This window comes from Salvelinus fontinalis, chromosome 4 (assembly GCF_029448725.1).
Source record: "Salvelinus fontinalis isolate EN_2023a chromosome 4, ASM2944872v1, whole genome shotgun sequence".
NCBI classification, from domain to species: Eukaryota; Metazoa; Chordata; class Actinopteri; order Salmoniformes; family Salmonidae; genus Salvelinus; species Salvelinus fontinalis.
This window is the reverse complement of record NC_074668.1, coordinates 15,842,514-15,869,430: the sequence shown is the minus strand read 5'-3', so window position 1 is coordinate 15,869,430 and position 26,917 is coordinate 15,842,514. Positions and strand designations below refer to the sequence as shown.

General features: G+C 42.9%; 2 protein-coding genes across 5 annotated transcripts in view; both read right to left on the bottom strand.

The window, feature by feature from the left end:
* The window catches only part of LOC129853160 (disabled homolog 2-interacting protein-like), a 106,148-nt gene extending 100,698 nt beyond the window's left edge, over window positions 1-5,450 (bottom strand). For 2 of the 3 annotated variants that reach the window (XR_008759088.1, XM_055918900.1), the window contains exon 1: window positions 671-1,087. Coding sequence is in view for 2 of the 3 variants with exons in the window: in XM_055918900.1 (XP_055774875.1) it covers window positions 671-710 (40 nt within the window). In the remaining variant the exon portion in view is untranslated. Of the gene's footprint in view, window positions 1-670; window positions 1,088-3,415; window positions 3,543-3,753; window positions 3,876-5,422 lie in introns of those variants that run through there. The other variant, XM_055918902.1, reaches the window with a different exon arrangement.
* A 5,718-nt stretch (window positions 5,451-11,168) lies between these two features.
* Window positions 11,169-26,891, bottom strand: LOC129853159 (PHD finger protein 19-like). 2 transcript variants are annotated; one of them, XM_055918899.1, is made up of 15 exons: window positions 26,709-26,891; window positions 25,463-25,701; window positions 24,871-24,952; window positions 24,187-24,282; window positions 22,769-22,863; window positions 22,359-22,507; window positions 22,123-22,218; window positions 21,825-21,893; window positions 21,245-21,365; window positions 21,040-21,107; window positions 20,556-20,702; window positions 20,134-20,200; window positions 19,458-19,543; window positions 15,947-16,042; window positions 11,169-13,761 (listed from the first exon to the last, which is right to left on the bottom strand). In XM_055918899.1, exons 2-15 carry the CDS (start codon window positions 25,649-25,651, stop codon window positions 13,419-13,421), a joined length of 1,704 nt encoding a protein of 567 aa, XP_055774874.1. In that variant the 5' UTR covers window positions 25,652-25,701; window positions 26,709-26,891; the 3' UTR covers window positions 11,169-13,418. The 2 variants fall into 2 exon arrangements, with proteins under 2 accessions (XP_055774874.1, XP_055774873.1); XM_055918898.1 differs by having other exon boundaries at window positions 25,463-25,686; window positions 26,709-26,890.
* Window positions 26,892-26,917: the final 26 nt, after the last annotated feature.

The window sequence follows — 26,917 nt, the reverse complement described above, 5'->3', positions numbered from 1 at the left end:
GAAACAAAGGAGAATCTCTCATCAACAGTACACTGAAAAGTTGTTCTCCTGAAATGTTAAAATAATGTACAATCTTTTAAGAGAAACAATCTCTGTTGTTTTCTCAAACATCTTAGTGATTCCTACACATCCTCACACTTGAGCCAATGTGCTGCGCAGTTGTTATTCCTCAGGAGACCCAATACAGGATTTTTATGAGTCATTCAGCCCACAGATTACAGAGTGGAAATCCAGTTGCTGCACAGATTGTTCGAATTTATTCTGAGACAGAAAAATACCCCAGACATCACATTCTAAGCAAAAACAGTAAACAGTCCAATCACTTTTTCAACTAATGCAACTAACAATCTCTATGAACTAAAACATTCTTCCTAGTGGCTTTCAAATGGACTAAAAGTTCTTCCTAGTAAACAGTATTTTGAATACAGTATTAGAACCCCCAGGCTTCTGCTCTATCTACTCGAACAAAACATCTGATTCATAGGAATTCCACAAGCAATCTGTCTCCACAGCAAACAACCCCACTTCACCAGAACTCAAATCTGGAACTGAGTGAGAGAGAAGCAGAAAGTGAACAACTACCAATCTTTCTAACCTTAAAGCTCCCTTTGCCACGGGGACAGAAGCAGGCTTCAACAGTTTGTCAGCTTTATTAAAACGTTCTCCTTACCATTGTAGGTCTCCGGTTTGGCCGCGTTGTCCAACTCCATAACTTCACAGCACCGAATGAGGCATACTCCTTTCTGCCAGCCCTGTACGTGTGTGTGCGTGAGGATGTAGAATCGAGTGAGGCACAGAAAGGTATCCTTGTCTCTCGCCTGCCCCAGTGAGTAGCGCTGCCTAGTTTTGCAGGGGCAGCTCTGCTGTGTTCTGGCTGCTGCTACGCTACATCTGGCAGCCGTTCCAGGACTATGATTGGGTTGAGCTCAACTCAGGGCCTGGCTGCCAGCTCTCGCTACTCAGCTCTTAAAGACACAGCATGTTTTTTCTTCTTCTCTCCCTTTTCATCATATGGTCACTAAACAAAACATAGCTCAGAATCCCTCTCACTTCAGTTCTCTGAGATCCTGACCAACGGCCGGCCTCCTTCTCCTCTACACAACCAGGTTGCGATGCAGGGGCAACAGCAGCTAAGGGCACATCAGCTAAGGGGCACATCAGCTAAGGGGCACATCAGCTAAGGGCACATCAGCTAAGGGGCACATCAGCTAAGGGGCACAGCAGCTAAGGGGCACAGCAGCTAAGGGGCACAGCAGCTAAGGGGCACAGCAGCTAAGGGGCACAGCAGCTAAGGGGCACAGCAGCTAAGGGGCACAGCAGCTAAGGGGCACAGCAGCTAAGGGGCACAGCAGCTAAGGGGCACAGCAGCTAAGGGGCACAGCAGCTAAGGAGCACAGCAGCTAAGGAGCACAGCAGCTAAGGGGCACAGCAGCTAAGGGGCATAGCAGCTAAGGGGCACAGCAGCTAAGGGGCACATCAGCTACGGGGGCACAGCAGCTAGGGGCTGGAGTCCTGCATCGGATCGGATATCCATGGTTCCTGGTGGAATTAAAACATTATTTAAATCCGTGGGTTGGCTCATGGTTCAGAACCATTACATTGCAGGTCGGAAACATTTTAAATCAAGATAATACACTTTTTAAAAACCCAGAAGCTTCATGTGTTGCATTGTGTTTTGCGAATTCCATTCTGTGTGCAGCGAGGCAGACTTAAGACATCAGCCGCGCTAGCATTGAGAGTGTTTGGAGCTGGGAACTACAGTATCCCTTATTTGTGTGATGCTAAAACATTATAATTTGTCCACGCGCAGAGCTTATGTTCCCTCTCCCCACATGAGTATATGACACATTGCCAAGCTTACTTTCCCTGGATACATTTTTTGTTGACATTTTACATTTTTGCTCTACCAACTAAGCTACACGGGACTAGCCTAGCTCACGCAAAAATGTCTAGCATAGGCCTAACCGGAGAAATAAAAAGAAAGGTTATGATAAGGGTATAGACTACAACATTATAGGGGAAACAGGTGCTGCACGAGTGAAATCGCCAGTTTGGAAGGACAATGACAAGGTAGATGGATACACAGCTTGCACAAAGTGCAAGCAGGTAGGCCTATTTGTTTTCGATAATTAAGTTAATTATCAATTAATTATTACATTAATTCAGGCTTTTGTTCATTAGACTACACGCAGGCCATATAAAAAGTGTAAACCGGAGCAGCTGGTAAAAGTTTGAGGAACCTACTAAATAAATATAGTTCTTAATGCATGGCATGGTTTCCTTTTATCCAAATGGTGAATAGATATGTAGACAAATTAATTCATGCGGGGAAGGGGAATAGTAATAATAATCATAATAAAGCCTACTACTCTGGAGTCATAAAAAAAATTACATAAATTAATGTTATATGACTGGTTTACGGATCAGCTCTTTGAACAATTCTATGCTAGTGGGTCGGGTTGCGGAGAAAAATCTGTCCTGATGTCGGGTGGGGCTCTGAATTGATGTGGCCGGCGTGGCTCCAAAAAACTGACCTGTGAAGGACTCTACTTGGGGCACACCTAGGGGCACACCTAGGGACACTACTGGGCAAAAACAAGCAATAATAGGCAAATGTATGGATTATATTAGCTCACCAAGGAATTTCGATTTTGAGTCCTGTGGTCACAGTTTGCCATTATTGCAGAGTACTGGGAAAGGAATGACTAGAAAATGTTTGAGGATGTTCAGAGTCATTGATTGCTGAGACCTCCAGTGGTAAGGAAAGGAAATAGGCTAGGCTAGGTTCACCCGTGTCTCAGTAAGAGGTGCTGTCGGCTCAAAAAAGCACATGTTTGTTTTCATAAATGTTTAGAATATAGCCAAATTTGACTTTGCAGCTGGCCCATCTAGCAGAAATCACTCAGTTCTGTCTCCAAGACGAGACTAAACATAAACCTGATAATTTTGCAAAACATTAGTTTCAGTATTTTTTCATAATGTCTAAGCACAATCTTCCACCGTTAGGCCTAATCCACAAGAAGTTTATCCCCATTCTGAAAAAAATGCCTTGATTTCACCATCACAAGCAATTTTCTCATCAAAGTTTCATTTACCTACATCTAGGCTCAATTCATTTGTAGCATTATGACTCAAACAAAGCCGAAAATCAGTTACTCCAGACTCCATCCTTAGACAAATGTCTAAACCAATATTTACAACGAGTAGCCTAGTTTGCTCTGCTTCCGATTGTTGACTACTCTCGATTGTTGACTACTACAGACTACTCTGTCTTCAAAGACAGAGTGAACGAACAAGATCACATATTTTACTTGTACTCTACTGTGTTGATTGACAAGTAAGTGTTTCATCCCATAGTATATTGGAGTGATGTGTACTCAGTCTGGTAGGGTAGGAGTGGGTAGACTGTACTTACTGTTGTCTGTGGCCAGGGCTGTTTTGTCTCCAAGGGTGTGGCAGTCTCTGGGCACAGTGAGGGTATGACGTAGTAGCCACACCGTGCACGACTCGGCCCGGCGCTCCTGCAGCAGCAGCGGGTGGATCTGAGTAACAGCCAGGACAGCAGGCAATGACAACAACTTACGCTACAGTTGCTACTGGTAATAAACAATGGGACAGTTCACTCCAGGATCCAGAAGGGTGGAATTCCACTCTCCTTAAAAAAAAAACTAAAACAAATGTAGGCCTACATGATTTCCCATCTCTTCAATCCTCACACCACATATTATTCATTATTTGGTAGGAGTTAAATACCTCTTGTTTGTCCAATAGGAGTAGCTGACAGTCGGTAACTATGCAGAACTTGGGCTTCCATATGGCAGGCTCAGTGAAAGGCTGGCCACAGGATATCCAGTTAGTTGATGAGCTCTTCATATCTGCAAAACACATATTAACAAGCTATGACAGACAATGAATGTGGATTCCTCTTAATAGTGTACTTTAGTGTATTTATTCCAATATTAATTACAGTACCTGTAAGTACATAGATGCAAGTCCCTTCTATTGGAATGGATGACAAACGTGCACATAAAAAAACATGCCAGCTTCCCAGATTGTACAGTGGAGATGGGACTCATGTAAGCTCTGATAAAGAGCAAACAATCAATGCATTTTTCAGATCCCTTCTTCCCCCACATCACACAGAGGGCATCAAGCCTTATCAAATCAAGGGAATCATTCAATAACCTTCACGGTAGTATGGTGGTCTCGTACAGGCAGCACAGATCATGTCATTGCAGGCGAACGCTGTGCTTTCAGTAATCCCCACTTTCTGGGAGATTAAGGTTACTACCAGGGGTCAAATGTCCCATGCGTGTTACGTCCTCTAATGTTCACAAGTTCAAGTAGTATACTGCTTGAGGAAGAAGGATTTTGTCTCATTTGATGTTAACCTTATGATAGGCTACATCAGCATTGTCAGTAAGTGTGTGCCCATATCAGATTGAAGACATAGCAAGGCTGAGTGATTGTTCCCTCTTCTGAAGAATGGATAAGTATCCCGTGTGTCCAGTTAAGCTTACAGCTTAGTCCTGCTTACTTTTTCTTTGTAATGGTTGCATCACTCCTGTCAACTGTGTTACTGTTTTTTACACAACCAAGCTTCTATCCTGCATTTTAATATTGGTATTATGGTTGCATAACTTGTCAACAAGAAAAGGAAAGACACATGAATTAGATTCTCACCTGTCATGACTCATGTGTAGCTAGCTAGCTAGAATTACTACAGCAGGAATTTTGATTTAGAGCTGGCCAAAACATTAAAAACACCTTCCTAATATTGAGTTGCACCCTCAGAACAGCTTCAATTCGTCGGGGCATGTGCTCTACAAGGTGCCGAAAGCGTTCGACAGGGATGCTGGCACATGTTGATTCCAGTGCTTCCCACAGTTGTATTAAGTTGGCTGTATGTCCTTTGGGTGGTGGACCATTATTGATACACACGGGAAACTGCTGAGCGTGAAAAGCCCCCAAGGTTGCTGTTCTTGACAAACAAGCAGGTACGCCTGGTACATACTACCATACCCCGTTCAAAGGCACTTTAGTCTTGCCCATTCACCCTCAATGTCACACACAATCCATGTCTCAATTATCCCAAGGCTTAAAAATCCTTCTTTAACATGTCTCAACCCCTTCATCTACACTGATTGAAGTGGATTTAACAAGTGACATCAATAAGGGATCATAGCTTTCATCTGGATACACCTGGTAAGTCTGTCATGGAAACAGCAGGTGTTCGTAATGTTTGTACACTGGGTGTTTACTTCACGTGCATGGAATAACATTTTCTCACGCATATCAACCTAGTTAGCTAGGAGCCCATTGCTTTGAGGCAAAGCGACTTCCTCCCCCTTTCATCCGTACTTGAGGTTTCATTAGCTAGCTAGTTAGCTAAACACGTTTGCTGTGTTTAATTGCTACTTACCGATAACCCTCATCCAGCCTTGAAATTGACATCGTGAAAGATGGGTCACCAAATTCTGCATATTATTTCGAAGTAGAGCGCACTTTTCCCGGGGATAACGATTCAAAAATAAAGTGACGTCTCCCTCAGCTATTAATGATTGAGGCATGTAATCTACTTTAAGCATTTTTTCGCATATCACACCATGATGAATACAAATGGAAATTCATCGTAAGGGAATAATCCGTGCGAATGTTCACTCTCACTTTTCAGGACCATCCACATGTCTTCCACAACTTCTTGGCCTCGCGCTGTGCATTTCACACTTCAAAGACAAAATAAAACTTGCTGACAGAAAATAGGGCCGTGTTTTGACACAGCTACAACGTCCTTAAACACCTTAATTAAATTAAAGGATTAACTGTCTGGCATAGACCTAGGCTGTGATCAATTGTTTCGGGTTTGTTTCTCTTATTTACTTTTAAATACATTACTTTTTGGAAACGTTTATGGGACGTAGAAGCTAGGCGTATTTAGCCCAGCAGTAGATACACTACATGGTTAAAAGTATGTGGACACGCCTTCAAAATGAGTGGATTCGGCTATTTCAGATACAATGGTTGCTGACAGGTGTATAACACCCACACTTCACATTGTTGCGAACGACATTATACCATAGAAGAAGACAAATGTATAAAATTGAGCACACAGCCATGCAATCTCCATAGAGATCGCGACTGTAAGTGCTGTTTTTGTGAAGTGGAAATACCTAGGAGCAACAACGGCTCAGGCGCCAAGTGGTAGGCCACACAAGTTCAGAATGGGACCGCGGAGTGCTGAAGCGCATAACAATCGTTTACCCTCAGTTGCAACACTCACTACCGAGTTCCAAACTGCCTCTGGAAGCAAGGTTAGCACAAAAACTGTTTAGATGGGAGTGTCAAGAAATGGGTTTCCATGGCCGAGCAGCTGCACACAAGCCTAAGTTTACCATTCCCACAATGCCAAGCGTTGGCTGGAGTGGTGTAAAGCTCACCACAATTGGAAGTGGGGACCAACTCCATATTAATGCCCATGATTTTGGAATGAGATGTTCGACGAGCACATACTTTTGGCCGTGTAGTGTAAGTATTCATAGTGTATGTCTTCAGACCTCTAATTTGATTGTCATTGTGACTTACAATCAGGGGTGTAAAGTACTTAAGTAAACATTTTTTTATACATTTTTTATTTCACCTTTATTTAACCAGGTAGGCCAGTTGAGAACAAGTTGGCATTTACAACTGCGACCTGGCCAAGATAAAGCAAAGCAGTGTGACAAAAAACAACAACACAGAGTTATATAAAATCTATATACAGTGTGTGCATATGGCATAAGGAGGTAAGGCAATAAATAGGCCATAGTAGCAAAGTAATTACAATTGAGCAAATTAACACTGGAGTGATAGATGTGCAGATGATGATGTGCAAGTAGAAATAGTGATGTGCAAAAGAGCAAAACAAACTAAATAAAAACAATATGGGGATGAGGTAGGTAGTTGGATGGGCTATTTACAGATGGGAAATTTACAGATGGGCTGTGTACAGCTGCAGCGATCGGTAAGCTGCTCAGATACCTGATGGTTAAAGTTAGTGAGGGAGATATAAGTCTCCAACTTCAGCGATTTTTGCAATTCGTTCCAGTCATTGGCAGCAGAGAACTGGAAGGAAAGGCGGCCAAAGTAGGTGTTGGCTTTGGGGATGACCAGTGAGATATACCTGCTGGAGCGCGTGCTACGGGTGGGTGTTGTTATGGTGACCAGTGAGCTGAGATAAGGCAGAGCTTAACCTAGCAAAGACTTAGAGATGACCTGGAGCCAGTGCTCTGGCGACGAACATGTAGCAAGGGCCAGCCGACGAGAGCATTCATGCCGCAGTGGTGGGTAGTATATGGTGCTTTGGTGACAAAACGGATGGCACTGTGATAGACTGCATCCAGTTTGCTGAGTAGAGTGTTGGAGGCTATTTTGTAAATGACAAAACCAAAGTCGAGGATCGGTAGGATAGTCAGTTTTACAAGTGTATGTTTGGCAGCATGAGTGAAGGATGCGTTGTTGCGAAATAGGAAACCGATTCTAGATTTAATTTTGGATTGGAGATGCTTAATATGAGTCTGGAAGGGGAGTTTACAGTCTAGCCAGACACCTAGGTATTTGTAGTTGTCCACATATTCAGAACTGTCCAGAGTAGTGATGCTAGTCGGGCGGACGGGTGCGGCCAGCGATCGGTTGAAAAACATGCATTTAGTTTTACTAGCGTTTAAGAGCATCTTGAGGCCACAGAAGGAGTGTTGCATGGCATTGAAGCTTGTTTGGAGGTTTGCTAACACAGTGTCCAAAGAAGGGCCAGATGTATGCAGAATGATGTCGTCTGCGTAGAGGTGGATCAAGGAATCACCTGCAGCAAGAGCGACATCGTTGATATACAGTGGGGAGAACAAGTATTTGATACACTGCCGATTTTGCAGGTTTTCCTACTTACAAAGCATGTAGAGGTCTGTAATTTTTTATCATAGGTACACTTCAACTGTGAGAGACGGAATCTGAAACAAAAATCCAGAAAATCACATTGTATGATTTTTAAGTAATTAATTTGCATTTTATTGCATGACATAAGTATTTGATACATCAGAAAAGCAGAACTTAATATTTGGTACAGAAACCTTTGTTTGCAATTACAGAGATCATACGTTTCCTGTATTTCTTGACCAGGTTTGCACACACTGCTACATGCTTTGTAAGTTGGAAAACCTGCAAAATCGGCAGTGTATCAAATACTTGTTCTCCCCACTGTATACAGAGAAAAGAGTCGGCCCGAGAATTGAACCCTGTGGTACCCCCATAGAGACTGCCAGAGGTTCGGACAACAGGCCCTCCGACTTGACACACTGAACTCTGTCTGAGAAGTAGTTGGTGAACCAGGCGAGGCAGTCATTTGAGAAACCAAGGCTGTTGAGTCTACCGATAAGAATACGGTGATTGACAGAGTCGAAAGCCTTGGCCAGGTCGATGAAGACGGCTACACAGTACTGTCTTTTATCGACAGCGGTTATGATATCGTTTAGTACCTTGAGAGTTGCTGAGGTGCACCCGTGACCAGCTCGGAAACCAGATTGCACAGCGGAGAAGGTATCAAATCAAATGTTATTGGTCACATACACATGGTTAGATGTTATTCGCGAGTGTATTGAAATGCTTGTGCTTCTAGTTCTGACAGCGCAGCAATATAACAAGTAATATCTAACAATTCCACAACAAATACCTAATACACACAAATCTAAGTAAAGGAATGGAATAAGAATATATGGATGAGCAATGTCAGAGCGGCATAGGCTAAGATGCAATAGATGGTATAGAATACAGTATATTCCTATGAGATGAGTAATGAAAGATATGAAAACATTATTAAAGTGGCATTATTAAAGTGACAAGTGTTCTATTTATTAAAGTAGCCAATGATTTCAAGTCTGTATGTAGGCGGCCGCCTCTCTGTGTTAGTGATGGCTGTTTAACAGTCTGATGGCCTTGAGATAGAAACTGTTTTTCAGTCTCTCGGTCCCAGCTTTAACGCACCTGTACTGACCTCGCCTTCTGGATGGTAGCGGTGTGAACAGGCAGTGACTCGGTGGTTGTTGTTCCTGATGATCTTTTTGGCCTTCCTGTGACATCGGAGGGTGTAGGTGTCCTGGAGGGCAGGTAGTTTGCCCCCGGTGATGCGTTGTGCAGACCGCACTACCCTCTGGAGAGCCCTGCGGTTGTGGGCGGTGCAGTTTCTGTACCAGGCGGTGATACAGCCAGACAGGATGCTTTCAATTGTGCATCTGTAAAAGCTTGAGGGTTTAAGGTGACAAGACAAATTTCTTCAGCCTCCTGAGGTTGAAGAGGCGCTGTTGCGCCTTCTTTACCACACTATCTGTGTGGATGGACCATTTCAGTTTATCAGTGATATGTACGCCGAGGAACTTAAAACTTTCCACCTTCTCCACTGCTGTCCCATCGATGTAGATAGGGGGTGCTTAAGTATATACTTACGTATATTTAAAACCAAATACTTTTACTCAAGTAGTATTTTACTTGGTGACTTTCACCCTTTACTTGAGTAATTTTCTATTAAGGTATCTTTACTTTTACTCAAGAATGACAATTGGGTACTTTTTCCACCACTGCTTACAATCACGACAGAACTGATCATACAGTCACTGGATCTAATCAGGCGTCAAGTCTCCATCGGTTTCATGCTATTATGCTGCCCTCTAGTGCCAAGGCTAGAGGTTGAATAATAATTGTCTGTTTCAAGAAAATGCACTAATAATTTTCACTAGTCACCAGTTTAATGTTTAAGGCAGTGGGGCAACTTTTACTGGGGACGGGGGGGATATGTCCCGTCCCTCCCCCCCCCCACATTCGGGAAATTGCATTTTTGTCCCCCCCAGTTTTATCGTTGGAATGTGAAACAAAACAAGGCAACGATGTACTTTAGGACCTTGCGGACACCTCTGAGGGGTTGGGTAGGCTGTTTGGAGTGTTTATCAGACTGGATTAAAAAATAATAATTATGTCCCACCCCACTTCTAAAACCACAGTTGTGCCCCTGATTAGAGGTCACATGTTTTAGGTATACCAGAATGCATAAACAATTTACCAGAGATTTACACTACATAGTATAAACAGTAAACTGATGGGAATGTTGATAAACATTTCATAGCCTACTCTTCATGTAATATAAGCAGATGAACATCTAGTTATCTTTATAGCTGTGTCATTAATATGGTAAGGTGACACTGGTGAGGGTCATGCATGTTCCTCCAAGGTTGTTTGCTGTGTAATCGTGTGTAAAGTTGATACTGTCAGTGTCATAACAGTTAATTGGATCTCTTTCTGTACATTCCTTACGGGCTCCTCTAACACTTCTCTACACATGCTGCTCTGGAAAACCACCAGGCTTGGTTTAAGTAATGCTAAAGACTTTTGTGAATACTGAACAGATGTGGATATGGTTTTAAGATGATGTACCATTTTACATTTGTATTTCTGTGTGAATTCGTTTTTTGGGCTCTTCTATTGCAATAAGGTAAACTGGTATGGCATCTATATCTAAAGAGGAGCAAAAGAACATGGGGTGGTGAAGACAGCCCAATACATCACCGGGACCGTGCTCCCACCCATCCAGGACATCTACTCGAAACGGTGCCTGAGGGTGTCCCGCAGCATCATCAAGGACACTACACACCCCAGCCAAGAGCCGTTCACTCCCTTCCCGTCTGGCAGACAGTTTTAATCTACAGCACAAGCCATCAGCGTGCTGAACACTTGAACTGGCCACCTAAACTGACTCCGCACCTTAACACACAGGCTGCATTTACACAGTCTGCCCAATTCTGATATTTTTTCCACAAATTGGTATTTTGACCAATCAGGTCTTTTTCAGAGATGATCTGATTAGTCAAAATACCAATTAGTGACATTTTTTTAAATCAGAATTGGGTTGCTTGTCTAAACACAATCTATAAATTCATGCTTCACACATCACAACAGCTGCTACCAGACTTGTTTATTGCTAAATACTGGACAATGTAAACACTTGTCCCCCAATCCCTTTCCCCAAAATAATGGCCTTCCTATATCATACGTTGACGCTAAAATGTTTATTCTATTCTACTGAGCCATTTACTTGGTTGTATTATTTCTTATTATTGTTGCATTGTCAAAAAGGAACCTGCAAGTAAGCATTTCGTTGGATGTTGTATACCATGTATACATACAGTAAGACATCTCAAAATGATTTTTATTACAATTCAAAAGACCAAATAAAGTTTAATGAATGACAAATAAGGATGCATAATGCCTGCTGAGAGATGTAACAGTTAACATTTCTAACAAGCATAGGAAATAGGGGTAAATGTACAGTACACAGGAAGTTCTCTATATACACAGCTCTGGGCATGTAACATGGCAAAACAACTATAATACAGTCATTCATGTTTAAACATGCATTTTATTTGATTTAAAATACAACTAAAGTTAAACTTTTATGCTGCACACAGTTTACCATTGATGTGTCACTATTCAAGAATCATCCATAAAATATATTAAATGGAAACTCCATAGGATAGATATGAATCTACTCATAATATAAACTGTTTTAGAGTGAATACAGTCATACTGTAATTTGAAGGAAAGTAAGTGCATAAATGTTTGCAAAATGCTAAAAGGGGAAACATATTACAAGTAGCTTAAAACTTTGCTTATTAATAATATAACGCATATATAGCATGTGACTTCTGATCACAAATTTACATAATAATCAATTAAAACTATATTGTAAATAATATTTGGTTATTTAGTAACATCAATTAAAAAACATACTTGCATAGTTTAAGATGTGTCAATAGTGCAATGACATAAAGGGGGTGATGTACATTAACAGAAATGTTAATAGGAAAGCGTCATTTATCTTTCATGATGTACTGACGTATTGATATCGAATCATATTTATCAAGGTCGAAAGATTCTGTATCCTGTTCATTAAGCACAATCAGAAGAAAACAAAATGAAACGGAGGGATTACCTGGACGTGTCGAATAAATAGGCCTAAATGCTCATTTTTGTTTTCTGCTAAATTATTTTATCCCCCCCCCCCCCCAGAGTGCCCTAATGTACACAGCCCCAGGTTTCACTGTCAGCGAAAAGATATCTAACAGTCTGGCACAAAACAAATACATATCTTGAGGAAACATAGAGATATCTATAGGTGGGAGAGTAATATATAAAGTCATCTTTGGATATTGTAAGAGCATAGACCAAGACTCCCCCCTAAAGTCCATGACTAAAGGAATATTCTCATTCTAACTTTCTATATTTCAAATGTCAAAAAAGATCTTACAGTGTCTAAAAGTACTATGTTAAAATAAGTTCTCCATCCCCTACCTTGAATTTCCATTCAATACAACAGTTTTGCATCAACGTAAGCCAAATGACCTATGTCAGCATAAACCACTAGAGATAAAGGGAAAACCAGGAACACTATCAGATATGCTTGTAGTATTTGCTTTGGTCTCTTGTTCCCCTAACCATCCGGTAAAACTGTCTCTAAACACATTTGAAAATGAAAGAACCAAGTATAAACCGACTGTTAAGTGATAACATTCATAAAAACATGTGTTTGTTACTCAGCTTTTAAACTTCGCATGACAGTACTGCGTAGATAAAGCTGTTAAACTGCGGTTTCATTGATCAGTGGAGAGGCACAACAATGACAAAGATATAACTTGCTACAAGTTAAATGTTGCTTGGATATGGCATATTGCTGTTAAAAGAGAAACAATTCAAAACATAAGGTTAAAAAAAAAAACACTGAAACTATTAATAGAGCAGAATATTATTGGAAGTTGTCTGAATTGAATTTAGGGACACTGACAGTCCATTTTAGCAGTGCTCTTTCAACAGTTTTGCTGCCATCCTTTAGAATCAGTGGTATTATTTCTTGGACCCCTGAGCCATATCTCACGTTACCTTTACAGTACCATCACAAATCTTCTACTCAAACTATCATCCGGTTAAGACCAAGGCAAACCCCAATAGGCACACATTGGTTGAATCAACCAAATAACTTGGAATAGCCATTGAATTTACATCTGTGCCCCATGGGACTATTTTTCAGGCTGTGTTACTGTTGAAAATGCTTGAGAGGACGCTACCAAACAGACAATGTATCTATATTAAAAAAAACTCAATCTTTACGTTTCTGTTCAATACATTCCGGTTGAACTACAAATTAAATAATAAAAACCTTAGCTATGGTGGAAGAGAACAACCATTTTTACTTGTCATATATACTGAAATAGTACTGTAGCGCAAGAGAAAGCAACATGAAACAATTAAATGAGTACAACTAGGTAGGCCTTGCTAGGCTGATCTTGCCTTTTACTCCCCCCTTCTCTGCAACACCTAACTGAAGACAGCCTGTCTGGTCGGCCAGGTCAGTAGGGCGTGGTGCCCTCCCACTCCACCAGATACTGCACCTTCCCCTCCAGAGTGACCCGGCGGGCCAGCACCTGGTACTTCTCTCCACAGGTGAGCCGCCCCGCCGCCCCAAAGTAGTTGGTGATGGAGGACTTGAGGTGGGAGAGGGATGAGTCGTCCTCGCTGATGCTGTCGAAGGTGTGGCTGTCGATGGCGTTGTCCAGCATCACGGAGGCCGTCTCCTCTCCCGGCAGGCTCTGCTCCATAGGGCTCAGCTCGTTCTCCACCACCTCCTTCTTAGTGGCCAGCACCGTGTAGTTTGAGGTGGGCAGCTTCCTCTTACGGCTGCCAACATTCTTCCTGCAACAGGTTAGAAAAACATTAATTAGGGCATGCAGCAAAGCATTTTTGGAAATGTTTTGCAAAATGAGCATTTCTTATTGGACAAGTCCAGTTAGTCCCTTCCTCTTTCAGTCTGTTTGGTGCCAAATGAACATGACCACAATATCAGCAACCTTTTGAAACAAAAGCAACAACGGTTTCCTGAATTGACTGCTTTGCTGTGCCACCAGACATACCTTTGTGGAGTCAACAACAACAAAATGGCAACTGGACATTGCACACCCAGTCCGATTACAAACATGACTTCGATCAGCCACCAGGGGTAGCTGTGGTCCACTATTTACCCTTTCCATTTGTCTGTGGTTTTCATGCCCTATGACTGTTGGTGCTGCTTTTATACTTCCACCTTAAAAACATTCTAAACAGATGGAAACTTTTCTAGGCTATTAAAAAATACACTAGGCTTCGAGAGGTGGATTCCCAAATCAGATGACGTCCTCTTTTCCGATACCAAGTTGACTGTCAGTTAACTCAACATCTCATTAAATTGACACATCCTAGCCAACGGGAGCCAGCAAGAGAGGGAGTGGAGGAGAGGCAGATACTAAACTGGCATGTTTGATCTGAACCACAGTGAGAGGAGGGCACAGCGGGGGCACAAGCTCTGTCGCCTCACGGAATCACTGTCTCCACAAACACACCACACGCCTCTTATTTCCCCCACATGGCCTCTCTAGAGTATCAGACAGGGATGTTAATGAGCAGAAGCCACATTTAAAAATAAACAGAGACTAAAGCAGAGTGATGAAATATCTGAGGTAGCTGGGAATAGGGACATGAAATGATGAGGCCCGTCTCTAGCCACACACACACACACACACACACACACACACACACACACACACACACACACACACACACACACACACACACACACACACACACACACACACACACACCTCTGGGCACTGCTCTCATCTCGTACGACAGTGTGTGTGTGTGTGTCAGTCAAGGCAGAGCACCAGCGTGGAGACGGGCAGGGCAGTTACATCAGCGTAAACATCATCATAATAATCAATCCCCTCTCTCAGAGCCACAGGAGACGTCGGAAGCACCACGGTCACCCCATTAGTAGGAGTTTCAGCCATGGAACTAAAACAGTAAAGGCAAAGAGCGAAAAGAAAAAAAATCCAAAAGAAAACCACCATAAAATGTCAACAGACTCTGAATGTCAAACTTCAGAACCCCCCTTCTTGTGAGAGGAGGAGCCAGAACTGAGAATGTCGCAGAATAAAGCCAGTCAGTTAGAGAGCCCAGGGGTGTTCCCAAAAAGGGGGGGATTCACAATGTTCAAACAATGGTGGGTTTGTCAATGTGGCTATATTGAGTTGCTTAATTCCAAACAAGACGACTATAAGCAAACATTGGAAGATGTACAGGAGCCAACTGCATTAATTGTCCAAGACCTCACATCATACTTCTTGTGTGATGTCAAACATGCTTGTCTCTCCTCAACTTATCACATAGGAACATGTTCAAGAGCTTGGAAAGGCAGAGAGAAAAGCTCATCTGACAGTCTGGGCTGCAGCGTTTAGAGTCAGGGGTCTTATCGATCGGTTTGCACCACACTACACACGGTGGAGCCCAAAAAACAAAAAGAACAAATGAGTGAGAGACAGCTGGGGGAAGAGGGAGGGAGACTGATCATCACATTGATCATGCAACCTGCTCGTTCACCTGGAAGTCCCCTTTGACCCCAACACCCGGGTCCGTATTCACTACAATCAGTTTTGCCTTTTAAATCAGAATCAATACGATTACGTACAGTAGACAGTGAGGACCTGATCCTAGATCAGCATTCCTATTCTGAGATACTTTGTCGATAAGTGCCCTGGACTAAGGTCAAGCAGGGTCTTGAATGGTGTTGAGGTCAGAGACCTCTTCCTCTAAAGAGCACCAAAGAGAATAAGGTGCACAGATAATGTATGTGAGAGTTACCTTTTCTAACAACAAAAGTCTTGGCGACCACAGTGCTGTACCCGAGGCCAATGCGACCACAGTGCTGTACCCGAGGCCAATGCGACCACAGTGCTGTACCCGAGGCCATGGCGACCACAGTGCTGTACCCAATGCCATTGCGACCACAATGCTGTACCTGAGGTCATACACAATGCTGTACCTGAGGTCATACACAATGCTGTACCTGAGGTCATAGGAGACACTGGTGGTGGCAGATCCTGTGGTACTAGCCGCGTCTGTGGAGTCCAGGTCCAGACTGAAGGTCCGTCCTGAGCTGGTGCTGAGGAGTAAACAACAACAGATCCATTCAAACGCTGGAATTACGGCGCTAATCAGAAAATGATGGGACCTCTAGATGGGGCAGAATAATCAGAGAATGATGGGGCCCCTGGATGGGGCAGAATAATCAGAGAATGATGGGGCCCCTGGATGGAACAGAATAATCAGAGAATGATGGGGCTCCTGGATGGGGAAGAATAATCAGAGAATGATGGGGCCCTGGATGGAACAGAATAGCTCTAGCATTGACAGTCCTATTTTCTTTGTTTTTATTCCAAACCTCACTAAGGAAAATCAACGATCACCAAGGCTGCTCACCCTCACGTTGTGACTGCAAATTCCAAGTACTACATCTAGCTAATGGAAGGATGTTAATGTAATGCTTTGAAGTCTACTCTCACAGAATCATCATTAGCTGTTTTCATCCTCCAGCTCAGTTCAGGTGCTATACAGCTATGAGCCTATTCCACTTCTCACATTCCAATAGAGTTAGTCCCCTTTTTGGAGTTGCACCAGCTAGTCCCCATCTATTGATTCTCCTCCAAGAAAGCTCTGTTGATTGTCAACATTCCCCAAAGTGTTTGCCTTTCTTTCTTGTATTGTTCAGCGCTATTCGAGAGCTGATACCATGGCCGAATACAAACAGTGTAGTTATTCCCTCCGTAAGACAATCAAACAGGAGAAACGTCAGTATAGAGACAAAGTGGAGTCACAATTCAACTGCTCAGACACAAGACGTATGTGGCAGGATCTACAGACAATCACGGACTAAACAGAGGAAACCAGCCACCTCGCGGACACAGACGTCTTGCTCCCGGACAAGCGAAACACCTTCACCCGTTTTGGGGATAACACAGTGCCACCGACGCAGCCCTCTACCAAGAACTGTGGGCTCTCCATCTCCGTGGATGACGTGAGTAAAACATTTAAAACGTGTTAACCCTCGCAAGGCTGCCGGCCCAGACGGCATCTCTAGCCGCGTCCTCAGAGCATGCGCAGACCATCTGGCTGGAGTGTTTACAGACATATTCTATCTCTCCCTATCCCAGTCTGCTGTCCCCACTTGCTTCAAGATGTCCACCATTGTTCCTGTACCCAAGAAAGAAAAGGTAACTGAACTAAATGACTATCGCCCCGTAGAACTCACTTCTGTCATCATGAAGTGCTTTGAGAGACTAGTCAAGGATCATGTCACCTCTACCTTACCTGACACCCTAGACCCACTTCAATTTGCTTACCGCCCCAATAGATCCACAGATGATGCAATCGCCGTCACACTGCGCTCTCTCATCTGGACAAGAGGAATACCTATGTAAGAATGCTGTTCATTGACTATAGCTCAGCATTCAACACCATAGTACCCTCCAAGCTCATCATTAAGCTCAGGGCCTTAGGTCTGAACGCCACCCTGTGCAGCTGGGTCCTGGACTTCCTGACGGGACACCCCAAGGTGGTGAAGGTAGGAAACAACACCTCCACTTCACTGATCGTCAACACAGGGGCCCCACAAGGGTGCGTGCTCAGCCCCCTCCTGTACTCGCTGTTCACCCATGACTGTGGGGTCACGCACGCCTCCAACTCAATCATCAAGTTTGCAGACGACACAACAATGACGAGACAACCTACAGAGAGGAGGTGAGGAAAATAACATCTCACTCAAAGTCAACAAAACAAAGGAGCTGATCGTGGACTTCAGGAAACATCAAAGGGAGTATGCCCCATCCACATCGATGGGACAGCAGTGAAAAAGATGGAAAGCTTCAAGTTCCTCGGCGTACACATCACTGACGATCTAAAATGGTCCACCCACACAGACAGTGTCGAGAAGAAGACGCAACAGCACTTCCTCAACCTCAGGCCGAATAAATTTGGGTGGCCCCTAAAACCCTCACAAACTTTTACAGATGCACAATTGAGAGCATCCTGTCGGGCTGTATCACCGCCTGTTACGGCAACTGCACCGTCCGCAACCACAGGGCTCTCCAGACGGTGGTGCGGTCTGCCCAACGCATCACCAGGGGCAAACTACCTGCCCTCCAGAACACCTACAGCACCCGATGTCACAGGAAGGCCAAAAAGATCATCACGGACATCAACCACCCGAGCCATGGCCTGTTCACCCTGCTATCATCCAGAAGTCAAGGTCGGTACAGGAGCATCAAAGCTGGGACTGAAAAACAGCCTCTATCTCAAGGCCATCAGACTTAAATAGCCATCACTAGCCGGCTTCTACGCGGTTACTCAACTCTGCACCTTAGAGGCTGCTGCCATATATTCATATAATTGGAATCATTGGTCACTTTAATAATGAAACCCTAGTCACTTTAATAATGTTTACATACTGCTTTACTTATCTCATATGTATATACTGTATTTTATTCTACTACATTTTTGACAATGCTACTCTGACATTGCTCAATCTAATATTTATTTATTTCTCAATTCCTTTCTTTTACATGTGTGTATTGTTGTGAATTGTTAGATACTACTGCACTGTTGGAACTAGGAACACAAGCATTTCACTACACCTGCAATAACATCTGCTAAATGTGTATGTGACCAATAAAATTTGATTTGATAATGTATTTATTTTTACCCCGTTTTCTCCCCAATTGGTAGTTAGTCTTGTCCCATCGCTGCAACTCCCGTACGGACCTCAGGAGAGGCGAAGGTCGAGAGCTGTGCGTCCCCTAAAGCACAACCCAACCAAGCCGCACTGCTTCTTGGCACAATGCCCACTTAACCCGTAAACCAGCCGCACCAATGTGTCAGAGGAAACACAGTGCATCTGGCCATTGTGTCAGCATGCACTGCGCCCGGCCCGCCACAGGAGTCGCTAGCGCGCAATGGGACAAGGACATCCCTGCCGGCCAAACCCTCCCCTAACCCGGACGACGCTGGGCCAATTGTGAGCCACCTCATGGGTCTCCCAGCTGCAACACAGCCTGGACTCGAACCCAGAATCTCTAGTGGCACGGCTAGCACTGCGCCACTGGGGAGACTGTGATTTGATAACGTTTACAGGAAAATGTAATTAAATCACATCATTCGGCACATTGATGAAAATCACAGTGGTGACCAAAGACTGACAGAAAAAAAGTGTGTCTTTCAAAGGGAAATACATGTAAATGGGGTAGATTGTTAGGGCCCAGAAAATAACTGCACTCAATCGATGGCAATGAAGTCAATGTCAAATGTTTGCAGGTTCATTGGAAATTAGCATCATCGTGTACTGTAGGTCAATGTCCAGACAAAAGTCTTCAAACTTACACTCTTAGAGCTGGTTTTCCAGACACAGACTAAACCTTGATTCAAAATACATTTTAATGGAGAGAAATGCCATTGAACATGCTTCTTAATCCAGGACTAGGCTTAATCTGTCTGGGAAACTGGCCCTTAAAATCCACAACATTTACCTTTTGAGACTTTGTAACTCATCCAAGGTGAAGTCAAAGATGTTGGCCATGTGATGGTTGGTGCTCCAGGTGGAGGTCAGGTCATTCTACACAACACACACCACAACACACAGTTGGTATTATAGTACTCAACCATTGTCATAAACAGCCATAACCAACATTGTTCCCATCATCATCATCCTTGTTCTCATCAGTTCTGTCTATACATGCTGTCTATATGCCATTGCTCTGTCTATATTTTCATCTGAGCACCTTCCTCCCTGGCAGCATTAGCTTTATTACTAGGAAATGTCAGAGGTTTGTTGTTAGAGCACATTGTGCCTGGGGACCAGACAGACACGGCACTGCTCAGAGGGATTTGTCAGTAAAATGCCTCAGAGGCCAACTGTAAGTAATTCCCTTTGAGTAGAACCGTGAAGAGAGAGGGATGAGGGCAATGACACACAGGGACTTCATGGTACATGGTGGACAGGAGATAGACTTTAGGAAGAGGAACAGTGGTCTGAGATGGAGGGGAAAAAAGAGAACAGAGAAATGGACGAGGAAGAAGAGATAATCATCAGAGGTAGGAAAGAACAAAAGCAGCGCAGATTTATTCAAAGTTCAGGCTCAGTGAAACAGTAGAAAGGTGGTTGGCACGACCGGAGTTAGATGTTGAGACAATCAGAGAACTCACATTGGGAATGGCGTCCTCCAGCAGCCATTTTGATCTTCTCTTCCTCCTCTTCTCTGCAGGGAGAGAGCTGAGGAAGAGACAACTTTCACTTTCTAATCACACAATTTGATTACTGGGTGAAAATTTGACAGCCTAATATCATTCAGTAATTCCTTGATAAAATGATAGTGTTTTCAGCAGTCTTTAGTTCTTCGAGTAGAACTGTTACATAGCCATTACCACTAAATGAGAACTTTCGTCTTGAAATGTTTGTTCTCTGTTAGGGGTAAATTAATGGTGGGAGGTCCTAGGAAACATTACAATTACATGATCACTTAACATTGATCAACACTTTCTGACTGAGCCAAGAGAGTTCTTGTAGAAAGTTAGCAGAAACCTAATTGAAATACAGTGTATCCAGCTTTCACTACGGCGTGAAATACCTGTTCCTGCCTGCGCCTTTCTTTCGTCCTCTCCATCCCTCGTTCTGAGCCCTCTCAGGAAACAGTTTGGAGGGAGGGTTGGGGGGAACGCGGGTCCTCAGGCGGAAGATGCATTTCCTCTTCTTGATCTCCTTCCCACAGAGAAACCTGGAGAAATAACGAGGGCGGTGACACGGTCATGGTCTGGCAGAGGGGGTGTGATGTCAACAAATACACCTTCAGCCAAGTAACATGTTTGTTGTAACAAATACTCTATGACCAGAACAAACATTTAACAACTTACTGAATGTTGGGGGCCATACTATACTATTGTTAATAGCACATGAAAAAGACATTGGCTGATCCAGTATATAGTGTTGCAGTACATGTATGCAGTTGTAGTACATCTGTAGAGTTGTTAAACCGAACACTTACAGTTTTACACTTTATCTACTGTGTGTGTGTGTATGTATATATATATAAATAACAGAGAGAGATGTCTTACTTGCTCTTGTAGTTGTTCAGAGCATCAAGGAGATATTGGCCTCTTTCTGTTGGAGGAGTATTGGAGAGCTGTGGGGAATATTAAAATGTCAGTCCGATGCAATTAGCTTTAAAAATATCTGTTTTTCACGAGACAGCATTAATCTGAATTTCCTATCCGGATTCCTATTCAGAATTCAGACAGGATTTCATTTGGTGTTTCTAACCTTGCCCAACTGGAAATGGTCCCAGTTGTTGCTGACAAAGTTGAGGATCTCCTCCAGCTCAAAGTACTTCTTCTTACTCTGGACTCCCAGGTTGTAAAGTGCCAAGTGCACCACGTCCACCCTGGATAAGAAACCAGGGACAATCGATGGGAATCCCATGAAATTAGATGAGAACTGAATGTATCTAGAGTGATAGAGTGCAGAACCGATTTTCCTTACCAGTAGCATTCACATATCACATATCAGATGATAATGATGATCGATTTTATTGCCTTCATAAATACAATTCTCAATTATACATTCATATGAGTTAGCAGATAGGGAGTTGGGTTTAGCGAGATGTGTAAATGTCGTCCTCTTAATCAAATATTGTGCTGCCTAGCACCCCAGTGTGTATTAACAGCAATACAATGCTGTTAGGAGCAGTTTACACTAGCACATTGTCATAAGCACAAGAGCACATCCTCTACCTACTGTACTATAGGACACCAATGCCCTTTGTATTCTTAATTAAAGTACCCCATCTGGAGTCTCAGAGTGAGCCTCAGAAGTAGATAGGAAGAGTATAGTAGTCATTTACCATCGGAGGGCCAGGCGCTTGATGTACTCCACTCCTTTATTACACATGGAACAGATGAACAAGTAAAACCTGAAAGAGAAAGACAGAGAGGTCAGAGGAGGAGAAAGCACACGTCACGTGCCTCTAGGGGAAATTAAAAATCCATAATGGTCCTCAGTCATATGGGTATACCCTCGACTTCCATGACATGTCTATCACTTTCCAGACTATAAATATTTCCTCTGACATCCCAGGATTTGTCATAACCGTGGGAACCCCCAGAATAAAACCTCTTCTGTTTGATAGCAATTGCACACACCTATCTCCAAACATCATGGACTCCTGTAGGCACTGGATACAGGCCTCATGGAACCACTGTTCACACCGAAAACACTGCAGCATCTTCAAGTACCACCTGGGAGGAGAGCAGACATTAGTGAAAAGTACGTTTCTAAATGAGCAACAGAGTGCTGTATCTGAATCAAATCCAGTTGCTTTCTAAAAGAGTGGATATGTAAAATGCTATGCTGCAGTGTGTCTAGCCAGCACACTCACTCTCCAGGTCCTCCACAGTAGCAATAACACTGTTGGTGATTTGTGTGGTGCTGGGAATCCCATTCCAGCTCTTCTGGGTTGTAGGTAAGCACCTGCTTCATGGCCTGCAGTGCTTTTGCTATGGGCCCCTTTTTGAGAGCTCCCCCTTTCTGTGATGAAGAGAAACAGCCACGTCAACATGGTTAGGCATTATTGGACAGCGTTCAATCGGACACATCGTAGCAAAACGTTTGGTAACAGAAAACAAAAATCTGTGTTCTTATTGGACGTGTTCAGGTAGTGCCTCCCCATTTCAAAATGTGTTCTTCTGTTGAACACTACCCTAGACAAACAGTCATTAAATATTATATTACAGTTATTTTAGTTTCTTGCTCAATTGAAGAGCAGCTTGTTCTATCAATAATGCTCACCCGCACAGCTAAAACAAAGATGCACCTCCTGCAAAACCATGGTGACAAAACCATTGAGCTCTCCACCTGTGGCATGTGACACTGCTGGTGGTAACCTGGCGGAAACAGAGATAAGAGGACAATGAAAACATAATGCTTGCCCAATAAAAATAAACAAATGGTTAAATACATGAATAAATGGATGGATCCATGAAAAAGTGCTATTGCCGGCCATACTTTGAGCCACAGCAATGTGTTATGTTGATCTGAATGGGGCATCCAACCAACTCTAGAAGCTTTTAATCCTGTCCAGCAAATGACGGGAAGCCAGAGGGAGTGGACTCTCAAAGCAATCAATGACTTTAATGAAGAGCCAAGTAGAAACAAAACCAACGAGACACTACAGCCTGGGGACAGGACCCTGCACAACTGTTACATGGCCACACCCTAATACATGTCCTTGTTATGGACAAAATTGTAGATGTCAGATGGGACCTGTCTCTTTAAGACAAACACCCATGGAAAGTACTTAGTTTAACGTACACCGGGTTTAAAAGATGTTATGAGTCACAGAGGCTTTCTGTGCACTTTGTCCAACTGAAAATGTTCACCGTTTCACTTTCAGAGATTCAATGACCTTTAGCAGATGACATGTAGTTATGCCACAGATGTACCCTTCTTCAGTTCTGTATGTTGTTCCAGTCAATTTAATAGAGTTCAAAGATACAGTTTATGCTTTTAGAGATAAAGTGTCAAAGCATTAAAATACATAAAGTTGTGGAAGTAAATATAGAAGCAAATAGAGCCCTGTATACAATGAACAATGCGATCCCCTCGCACTGAATCACAATCTGTAAAGAACTTGCATCCACTTGCATATACGTGAGCCCTAGGACCATACGTCGGGACTACCGGGCGTGGTGACTCCTTGCTGTCCCCAGTCCGCCTGGCCTTGCTGCTATTCCAGTTTCAACTGTCCTGCCTGCGGTTATGGAACCGCCACCTGTCCCAGACCTGTTGTTTTTCAACTCTTAATGATCGGCTATGAAAAGCCAACTGAAACTTATTCATGATTATTATTTGACCATGCTTGTCACTTATGAACATTTTTGAACATCTTGGCATAGTTCTGTTATAATCTCCACCCGGCACAGCCAGAAGAGGACTGGCCACCCCTCATAGCCTGGTTCCTCTCTAGGTTTCTTCCTAGGTTTTGGCCTTTCTAGGGAGTTTTTCCTAGCCACCGTGCTTCTACACCTGCATTACTAGCTGTTTGGGGTTTTAGGCTGGGTTTCTGTACAGCACTTCGAGATATTAGCTGATGTACGAAGGGCTATATAAAATAAACTTGATTGATTGATTGAACTTGATATAAGTGCAAGAAAGAGGAGTGTAGCCACATCCTCCTTTAAGGGTCGTCAGACTCTACAGCGACTCACCTATTCCACATTTTCCACATATCAGGATCTCATTGTCGGATACCAGCACCATTTCGGAACAGACTGAGCATTTGGGCTCCTCCCCCGGAACTCCAGCTGCATGTTTTGGGAGAGAAGAATAGCATTAGTGTACATTCAATGATGATTATACTTCAGCTACATCCTACATGATGTCAGCAGCACATGCAAGATATTCAATTAAGAGCAATCTGCGAGGCATTACTGACATAAATTGGCCCTTTCAGAGAAAAGTGTCATTTAGACAGTTGAAGAGTTTAAAGGACAGTCAAGTCCATTAGGGAATAGGGAAGTGTCTAAATATACCTTTAAGTGGCCTACTGTATAGTACAAGTGTTGACTAAGTAATGGGAAGCCAATTGAAAGTGTTAAGGAATATGTAGCCCAGAATAAAGGAGCTTCATCAGGGTCGAGGGAGCTACTGTTAGAAACTGTAATGATTTCCAGTTAGGATGTTGTGTAATTCTGTTCAAAGTGGACAACACATTAATCATGGCTTTTGGAGAGAGCTTTTGAGATGTTGAACCGGTCTGGTATAGATCCATATTATCAGCAGACATAAATTCATTGATGATGTAAGTTTGACAGTTAAACCAATTCACTTTCTTTTTTTTTTACACAGAGACAACAACAAAAACATGAATATTCCAGTTTCTCTTCACTCACCATGTTGGATGTCTTTCCAGAGAACCCAGAATTTTGAATTATCTTCAAAAGTGACAAAGCAGCTCTGCTTGGAGGTACTCACCTTGAATAAAGTGAAAACAGATAGTATGAGGTGGGAGGCGAATTGTGTATGACAGGTTTATTACAGTTCTATTCCAATAATAGTGTGTTACATTAGATTTGTCATAAAACACAAATTACTGCTGTAGAGCCTAAAATCTACAGAGGAACCACCATATTTGTGTGAATACTCCAGAGCAGTATTTGGACAGTACACTCTTAGGAAAAAAGGGTTCTAAAGGGGTTCTTTGGCTGTCCCCATAGGGAGAACCCTTTTGGGTTCCATGTAGAACCCTCTGTGGAAAGAGTTCTACATAGAATCCAAAAAGGTCCTCACTGGAACCAAAAAGGGTTCTTCAAAAGGTTCTCCTGTAGGCACAGCCAAAGAACCCTTTTAGGTTCTAGATAGCACTTTTTTCTCTCCTAAGAGTGTACTTATTGTTATGTAAATAAAATTAGTCCAAACCATTGTGTGGAAGTATACTACAGTATTTAACTGATAAAACAACGTCCTGTTGTGCTGGACACTTACTCTCTGGATCTTCCCCAGGTAGTATAGGCCATCAGACCAGCGGCACAGTACATACTGGCCCACGGTCACGCTGCTTTCCATGTCTGTGAAGCTCCGCCCCCTCTCCCTCTTCTGGGGTAAATGCTTGGCCTCCAGCACCTCATCTGGCTCCACACTGCAGAAGTTATCTCTGTAGGCTGACTGCAACATGTTGCAGCTGGGCTGTCCACACACTACTACTCTTCCTAGGAGAATCAGGGCTTTACATCGTCATTGAGGTAGCAACTGTATGTCCTCATGATCACAACATTATGGAGGTAGTGGTTGAAAATTGTTGTGTCAGTGTTCTTTTTTTTTTTTATCAAATGTATTGACATGCACCTACTGTAGACAAAAACTATTGTTAAGGTGTCATAAAATGCATTTCCTGAAGAATAAAAAAAAAAAAGGACATGCCTATGTATGCATCATGAAATCCGGCCCTTCAACACATTTGTTTTAACACCCCACCCCTGTTCTGATGTAGGCTGATGTCTGATGACTCAATCTGGATGTTCTACTGCGTGTAGATCACAGCACAGCCTACAGGTCTGACCAAGGTATTTTATACCTCAGCGGACTGACTCATCAGCCAACTGCAGCCAGCCATCACATTTGAATTTGACTTATCAACGCTGTCGCAAATTGCAGCACTTGCGCGAGTCAAAACTGGTCGTGTACAAGTATTACAAAGTGGCATGGCACGTTTGTAACAGTTAGCTAGTAGTCTATCAAACTGTAACGACTCTCGAATGTAATTTATCAAACTGATTACAGACTAGTTGATTGGCTAAATTATGTCCCGTCAATAAGATGGGCATATCGCCAACATAACTTCTAATTTAGTATTTTATTTTGCTAACCTGATCACACTTTTGCATGTCTTCTCACAGAACTCTTAATTGCTAACTAGTCTGCTGTCTAAACATGTTATAGTTGTTATATCAGCCATATATAGCTTGGTAGCTAGCTAGCTATAGCTGCTAGTTAGCCAGCTAAACTGCAACTGTCAAACCAATGAAACGAATGTTACTTGCCCCTGGGTAGTGTATCGCATATGCATTTATGCAAGGAACGTCTAGTTTAGCTTGCTAACTGTAATCTATGAATACCCGAATGATGAGATTGAGCACTTTATAACAATAGTTTGCGACATTAAAAGTAGGACGAGATGCAAAAATTTAATCCAATTCAGTGAGCTGTAATAATGTATATGGACTTCTCTTACCGCCTTGGTTAACTTCCAATCCAGGGTCAATGCTCGAAATAATGTCGCTGCTGTTGAGTAACGTTCCATTCGCTAGGAGTTGTCGATTCTTGCAATATGTGTACAGGCGCTAAAGTTCAAACTATGCAAGTCGCCATTTTTCATTTTTTCCCGCGAATCAATTTACGTTTTCCTTATGTAATTAGCATAATCACATCATCATCTTCATA

What these genes read in the sequence shown, in the direction of transcription:
- LOC129853159 (XM_055918899.1), bottom strand. Translation starts at nt 25,651, where the DNA reads ATGTTGCAGTCAGCCTACAGAGATAACTTCTGCAGTGTGGAGCCAGAT. An exon ending in ATGTGGAAAATGTGGAATAG is followed by an intron (nt 22,864 to 24,186) that starts GTGAGTCGCTGT and finishes TGTTTCCGCCAG; the next exon opens with GTTACCACCAGCAGTGTCAC. An exon ending in AAGCGCCTGGCCCTCCGATG is followed by an intron (nt 21,366 to 21,824) that starts GTAAATGACTAC and finishes TTTCTTATCCAG; the next exon opens with GGTGGACGTGGTGCACTTGG.